The sequence below is a fragment of the Balaenoptera ricei genome, chromosome 6 (assembly GCF_028023285.1).
Source record: "Balaenoptera ricei isolate mBalRic1 chromosome 6, mBalRic1.hap2, whole genome shotgun sequence".
Classification (NCBI taxonomy): domain Eukaryota; kingdom Metazoa; phylum Chordata; class Mammalia; order Artiodactyla; family Balaenopteridae; genus Balaenoptera; species Balaenoptera ricei.
In genome coordinates this window covers 89,114,095-89,121,709 of record NC_082644.1, presented here as the reverse complement: position 1 = coordinate 89,121,709, position 7,615 = coordinate 89,114,095, and the positions used below count along the sequence as shown (strand labels likewise).

Below are 7,615 nucleotides of genomic sequence, written 5' to 3'. Positions count from 1 at the left end.
GTCCAAATGAATCTTTAGGTTGTTTTCCAGTTGCCTCTGGTCTAGGTTCTCTGTTGAGCTCCCTGAGTGACATACCAGGTCACTTTCTGTCTCCTCAGAGTCAGACCCTAGACTCCTCACAGGATAGCTTTCTAAATACCTGGGTTATTTGGGGGCTCTTCCTCAGGCTATGCACCAGACTCTTTGTGGGTCACTTTGCCTGTCCCTTCACATGGAAATTTCCTGATTGCCTCAACGTCATGTGGCCTAGATTCTTCCTTGCTACTTTGGCCCCTACCACAGAGGTCTGTGAAGGTTCATGTTTGCCCTTTGGCCAAGAATTCCCTGCTACTTTGCCCTGAGGCTGTATCTGTGCCAGGTGGGCCCAGTGTTGGATGAAGCTCTTTCAAAGGTGGTGCTCCAGCTGCCGCCAGATCTCATTGATAATAGGAAATTCTCTAGCAAGGATGGAGCCTGGTACTTAGGACAGAGAGGCCATGTTGCACTGAGGAACATTGGGAGCTAGAGGATGAAAGGTTTCCTGAGCTCTTTGGACCCGAAAGAGTTCCAGCTGCTTCTGGAATAAGTGCCAGTCTTGGGGTTGAATTTCTTTTGGGATGAGAGACTGTACTTCATCCTTGGGTTCAGAGAAGGACACTCCACAGGCCCTATCTGGGGTGACAGAATGGGAGAGAGGTTGAAGGTGGGCCTGAGTTAGGGGCTGGGATTGGGGCAGGGTTCAAGATCAGAGGGGGCTGGGGCTGGGGCTGCAATGGGGATATTTTAGCCTGAATATGGACTGGGCCCATTAGGGAATCCACTGAATAAGGCAAAGGGAGATGCTAGTGGTGGTCAGCCACCCAAGACCAGGACAGTAGCCCCAGGGACTCACCATGCAGAGAGGGGACACCCTGGAAGAGCTGGCTCCACTTCTGCTGCAAAGAGTCCCCTCAAGTTTTGGGGTTTGGGAACTGCCGAGGACTGCAGCTGCTCTGGTTTGTCTATGATGCTCCACAAGGCTTGGGAGCCTGTGGTGTCCTGTGTGTCTGCAAGAGACTAAAGTAGTCCCATCCCTGGTGTGATTCCATCCTTCGCGGCTGTTCTCCGGAACAGTAGTCGTTTATCTCCGTCTGCCTTCTCTCTCACCTAAGTGCATGCCACCAACCCATGGAAGATTCAATGGACATGGACATGAGCCCCCTGAGGCCCCAGAACTATCTTTTCGGTTGTGAACTAAAGGCTGACAAAGATTATCACTTTGAAGTGGATAATGATGAAAATGAGTACCAGTTATCTTTAAGAACGCTCAGTTTAGGGGCTGGCGCAAAGGATGAATTGCACATTGTTGGAGCAGAGGCGATGAATTATGAAGGCAGTCCAATTTAAGTAACACTGGCAACGTCAAAAATGTCTGTACAGCCAGTGGTTTCCCTTGGGGGCTTTGAAATAACACCACCTGTGGTCTGACGGTTGAAGTGTGGTTCAGGGCCTGTGCATTATTAGTGGACAGCACTTAGTAGCTGTGGAGGAAGATGCAGAGTCAGAAGATGAAGAGGAGGAGGATGTGACTCTCCTAAGTATATCTGGAAAGTGTTCTGCCCCTGGAAGTGGTAGCAAGTTTCCACAGAAAAAAGTAAAACTTGCTGCTGATGAAGATGACGATGATGATGCAGATGACTATGATGATGACTTTGATGATGAGGAAGCTGAAGAAAAAGCTCCAGTAAAGAAATCTGTACAAGATACTCCAGCCAAAAATGCACAAAAATCAAACCAGAATGGAAAAGACTCAAAACCATCAGCACCAAGATCAAAAGCTCAAGAATCCTTCAAAAAACAGGAAAAGACTGCTAAAACACGGAAAGGACCTAGCTCTGTAGAAGACATTAAAGGAAAAATGCAAGCAAGTATAGAAAAAGGTGGTTCCCTTCCCAAAGTGGAAGCCACGTTCATCAATTATGTGAAGAATTGTTTCCAGATGGCTATTCAAGATCTCTGGCAGTGGAGGAAGTCTCTTTAAGAAAATAGTTTAAGGACTTCCCTGGTGGTACAGTGATTAAGAATCTGCCTGCCAATGCAGGGGACACGGGTTCGAGCCCTGGTCTGGGAAGATCCCACATGCTGTGGAGCAACTGAGCCCATGCGCCACAACTATTGAGCCTGTGCTCTAGAGCCCGCAAGCCATAACTACTGAGCCTGCGTGCCACAACTACTGAAGCCCGTGCGCCTAGAGCCCATGCTCCACAACAAGAGAAGCCATCACAATGAGAAACGCACACACCGCAATGAAGAGTAGCCCATGCTCACAGCAACTAGAGAAAGCCCGCGCACAGCAACAAAGACCCAACGCAGCCATAAATAGATAGATAGATAGATAGAGAGAGAGAGATAGATAGAAAGAAAGAAAGAAAATAGTTGATATCTGGCTGTCCTTTTTATAATGAAGAGTGAGAACTTTCCCTACCATGTCTGATAAATATTGTCCAGGTTCCATTGCCAAGAATGTGTTGTCCAAAATGCATGTTTAGTTTTAAAAGATGGAACTCCACCCTTTGCTTGGTTTTAAGTATGTCTAGAATGTTATGATAGGACATAGTAGTAGTGGTGGTCAGACAAATGGAAATGGTGGGGAGACAAAAATATACATGTGAAATAAACTCAGTATTTTAATAAAGTAAAAAAAAAAAAAAAAGTAGTTCCAGAAGATTTCATTGGTAGTCTGCCTCAGTTGCTTGGGAAGTGTCCCTCCTCCTTTTCCCTCTGCTCCATAATTTGGAAATGCACTCTTTTTGTGACTTGTATCTCCTGGAGCTCCTGGAGATCAGGGCTGAGGAAGAGAAGCTACCTCCTCAGTGCACCTGCTTGCCAAGTCCCCCAGAGACAGGCCTCTGTGGGAGGGGAGGGCTCAGGCGGAGGAGCTGTGGAAGGCAAAGGGACACAGAGGAAGCAGCAGCTTCCTCAACCTCCCCAGACATCAGAAGATCAGCTTCTACAGTCACTCTATCATGATCCTCCCAGCAGGGATCTTGCCGCAAATTGTCCTCATCAAGAAGCTTGCCCAGATGGCTGCAGACGACAGGATGTACAAGCTGCAGCTGGGAGCAGAATGAGGCTAGGAGGGCCCAGCAAGCCTGGCCCGAGTCACGTTCCTACGTCACTGACTTCAAGATGCTTCTTTTATTCCTCAGTGAGGGATTTCTTTCACATTCCCTTCCCTATAGGATTACCCTCTCATGTCAACCTCGGCTGTACGGGGGCCCTGCAGTCACAGAGGCCATGCTAGGAAGAGGGGGAAGGAAAGAAGGAGAAGAGCTTCATCAATACCTGCTTTTCCAAAGAGTAAGCAGGTCCCACGTCACGTGCGCTCCTTTCTGGCAAACTCTCCAAGCTGGGAAAGCAGGAGACTTGGTTACATGCGGTGAAGGTAGGAGCAAAGGATCTTATAGGAGGCTGAGCAAAACTGTCCTCTGGGGGAGGCTCTTGGGAGACTAGACTCCAAAAGCCCCAAGCATTAGTACACAAGGTCAAACAGTGACAACAATAGGCTCAAGTATGGAATAGCATTTTACACTTTATCCCATCTGATCCTCATAACCACGCTGTGAGGGATGAAGGTTAGGTGTATCTCAAGGAGGAATCTGAGCCTTAGGAAAATTAAACAATTTGTCCCAAATCAGGACCCAAAAGGTCTGCCTCCAGATATCCTTTCCACTGTGTCTCACACTGCCACCTAGTGGGCAAGACCCACAGGCCCATTCCACCATTCTTCCATTCCCATGGATGGACCTAGCAGGGAACTGGAGAAGTGTTCTTGGTTCTGACTCCTTCCTATGACTCTCCCTGCTGAGAGCTTTGTTTTCTAAGAGGGATGAGCTCTAGCAGCTGACATCCTTAGAGACTGTGGATGTGGACCTGGGTCTTATGGAAAGGAGAGATTAAGGTTAACCCTTGAGAGCTCTGGACTGAATAGGCAGAACCTTACCTACCAAATGCTCCCTCTTTGTTCCTCTTCTTCCCTGCATTGATGCTGCAAAACAAAAAAGGAATGAGGGGCTTGGCCTCAATTTTTATTCTCCTCTCTTTAGGCAGATCATAATTCACAAATAAACCTTTCTACTTTGCATTAACAGAGTTCTAATTTACTTCTCTTTTATTCATTTATAAAGTGGATAAAAATATTTTTTATTTTCTTGAAAACCTTACGGAAAGGTCTTCTGTGTGGGATCCACAGTTGATTTTCTTCAGTTAGTAGATTGACCTCTCCTGAGGAAGGGGACAAAATCTCAGATAGGATTTGCTCCAGACGGTGAGGTTCTGCTCCATGAGGACAGCACTGGGGCTCCAGCATCTGATTAGAAACTTCAGAGGCTCAGCATTGCTATTCAGATCAGCCCTAACACAGAGGAAAGGCTTGGCCAAGACACCTGGATGGGGGGTGGGGCTGGGGAATGACTAATGAACCAGTGTTGAGGACTCCTTCTTCAGTTTTTCTGAACTCTTAATAATCCAATCCATGGCCCCTGAATTGCGTGATTGGGTTTTTTCCCCAGACCCCACTACAACACCAAACAGATGGTCTGTGGATATTGGATAAAGGCCCTAGACGCTATACTTTAGCCCCTCCCTGCCCACAAAGATGATATTCTCTTCTTTACTCAGAGTTCCCATCTCAGTTGTCTCTCTGGGCCAACATAACTTAATTTAGAAAACTGGGAAGAGGGACAGGAAAAAAAACTCAGTTACTGCTGGGGGCTCATCTTCAGTTTCTCTAGGGTGGTGGTTGGGGGGCTGGGGGGACAAAGAGTGTAGGTGAACTATAGCCTCTAAGCCTAGCAGGTCCCTCGACGCTTTCTAAATCCCTCTACCCTTCTCTGGGCCTTTTTTATTCTCTACTCCATCTTTTCATCATATCACATATATATCTTATGCTATTTCCTGTTTCTTCCGCCTAAAACCTAGATATTAACTGGGTCCTTCTTTACCCCTGGGAGATCTCAACTTGAATCTCACCAGTTCCACAGCTTTTGAAACTCTGAAGTTCTCCTGTAATTTTTTGTTCATTTCCAGGGATTTACGCTGAAGTCTTTAACTCCAGCTTCTCCGCATAATCTGTTTTTGCCTTGCATCAACACAGACATACAACTCATCCCTGTCCCCTTCAACATTTCCAGAAAAATCCATTTTCATATAAAAGAATTAGTAAGCAATGCAGCCTTTTTAAAAGATAGTGTGGGAGTGACCCAAGGGAGAGAGGCCCATGGCATACACCATGGTAAACAACTTAAAAGTCCTCTCTGATCAATTCCTTTTCTCCCAAAGTCCCTTTTGTGTTGCTGTGCACCTAAAGGCTTTCAACTCTCCTTCATTCACCCCTGCAGTGTCCCACCCTGCTGGTCCTGGTTCCTCTCTCCTCTCTCCCAGGCGCCTCCCCTTTCCCCAGCATTATAATGCTTCTCCTTTATTACACAGAGCAATTCCCCTCTCCTAAAGCCCTGCCCCAACCTGCACATTCAAACCCATCCTGGCTTGAAGAGTAGGAGAGGCCTTCTCTTTAAGCTATTTCAACTTTTAAAGAGAGCAGTTGGAGTTATATATGAAAATATACTTTATTAATTTTGAATCATGCCTATGGTGACTTCTTCTATGAAGGATTTCTTGATTTTTCTATCTACTTTTTATATTTCTACCAAACTCTCTATTGAAATCTCAGTATTTTTTTTTCATTTGAGATCAGGCATTTCATGTAACTATTCAAATTTTCTATTTTTTTACAGCTTTACTGAGGTACAGTTGTTTAAAATGTACAATTTGATGAGTTTTGACGTATACATATACCAGTGAAACCACCACAACAATCAAGAAGTTGAGAAAATCAACCAATTTTCTATAAAACAAGTAAGTTCCAGTCAAGAAGTCCAACTGATAAGCCATAGTGTATATTCCCATACTGGTAGATTCATATGAGATTGAGCAGGTGTGACCCTGCAGAGGCCAGAGGTGCAGAGATGGGAAGCACAGAGTTATACAGTGGACATTGGGACTGACGGTTAGTGGGGCCACTGCTGCTTCCACCCCTTGGTTCCCAGGCCATCCATCCTTCCTGCTGGGGCACACACACCTATAGGGGGTCTCTGATTTAACAAATGCACTGCATCCTGAAGAATGGCACTCTATTCTTACAGAGTGCCTAGTACATTGGTTGTGCCTTTAGAAGGGCATTTCAGCATTCTGTGAGGCTGGCCGCCTCCAGGTGCATTATGTGATATCAAGCTGTGCATCCCACGACCATGGGCTATTCGCATACCTTGTTTACTGGTCATATGCTGTGCTTGGTGGGATTCCATGCCTATGGATTGGGTAAGTCTCATGACCATAGGGGGTCAAAAGTAATAGGATGAAGATAATGGGAATCGTCTTGAGAAAATAGAGGGTGTCAGTGTACAATAATAGGCAAGATGAGTGGTAAAGCAAAGGGAAAGAAAAAGGATTCTGTAGAACCAGAAAGTTAATTTTGTTCTGTCATCTTGGAAAGAAGCTAACTACTTCCAAAGTCTGCAAATTTTGGAAAATTCCTAAGAATTCTCAATCTGAGGTCTAATGGAATGGATGGCTTGTAGTCCGGAGAACGTGATGTATGTCTTTTCAGTTGGCAAACACGTATCCAAGGATTAACACTTTGGAGTTTCATGCTATGTCAATTGTTAATAGTGGCTGATGAGACCCTTTCTATTGAGGCTCAAGGGCAGTTTTCCTCTGATGCTTTTCCCAGATATCAAACCCCCATATTTCAGATCATGAAGAGGCTACGTAGGTGGGTGTTTTGGAAATTGCTAAAAACAAAGCCAAAAAAAAAAAAAAAGTTTCAGCGACTACCTTTCCTTCTTGTATGCCCGTTTCTTCCACAAATCTCCCCAAGGCGGGGAGTGGGGGCGAGCCATTTCTTAATCATATCTGTCTTCCTTCTTCTTCTCCAGAGATCCACAAAGGGCGGGTGCAGGTAAATATTTAGAAAAAGGCATTGAATCGCATGGCATCGTGCCCACCTTACTAGCAGTGGGCTCGCTCTCAGCCAGCCGCTGCTCGTTCTTTCCGCGTGTCCAGCCTGGTGGATCTGTGCCGTGGCATGCACTGCCTCAGTCCTGAGAGCCTGGCCACATTCCAGGGCAGGACTCACTGCTTGATGAAGCCAGAGGAACGCCTGCAGCAGATGAGCACGTCCCCAGCCAGGGTGCGAACGGTAGTGAAATCACTGCCGCTTCCTGTGAGGGGTCAAGTGCCATGACCCTAACAGGAAGATGCTCGTGGCTAAGTTAGTAGAAACAGATTTTCCAGAATGCAGAGCCCTTGCATCTTACTCTATCCAGGGTCATCACCATTGGAGGGTCGCTTTTTTCTCTTCCTTTGACTTCCAACATCGTGAGACTGCATTTGTAAGGAAAGGTTTTCTTGTAGCCTCACTTGCTCAACAGTGGAATGGGACGCCATGGGGAGTTTGAGTTCCCTGCCTGGGGTGCTGGATACCATCTTGGCAGAGATGTGTGGAGGTGGGGAAGAGGACTCCCAGCCCCCAAGATGCTATGAGTCTCTGGTGCCCATTGTCCCTAGGATACTGCCAGAGGTATGCAGTCTGATGCAG

General features: G+C 46.3%; 1 protein-coding gene across 1 annotated transcript; it reads left to right on the top strand.

Annotated features, from left to right (window-relative positions):
* Window positions 1-1,146: 1,146 nt before the first annotated feature.
* On the top strand, window positions 1,147-2,439 carry LOC132367897 (nucleophosmin-like). The gene is made up of 3 exons (XM_059926505.1): window positions 1,147-1,204; window positions 1,500-1,707; window positions 1,792-2,439. Exons 1-3 carry the CDS (start codon window positions 1,147-1,149, stop codon window positions 1,997-1,999), a joined length of 474 nt encoding a protein of 157 aa, XP_059782488.1. The 3' UTR covers window positions 2,000-2,439.
* The last annotated feature ends 5,176 nt before the right edge of the window (window positions 2,440-7,615 follow it).

Coding starts and splice junctions, on each gene's coding strand:
- LOC132367897 (XM_059926505.1), top strand. CDS start 1,147: ATGGAAGATTCAATGGACATGGACATGAGCCCCCTGAGGCCCCAGAAC. Junction 1,205..1,499: donor GCCCCAGAACTATCTTTTCG/GTTGTGAACTAA, acceptor AGCACTTAGTAG/CTGTGGAGGAAGATGCAGAG. Junction 1,708..1,791: donor GAAGAAAAAGCTCCAGTAAA/GAAATCTGTACA, acceptor AGCACCAAGATC/AAAAGCTCAAGAATCCTTCA.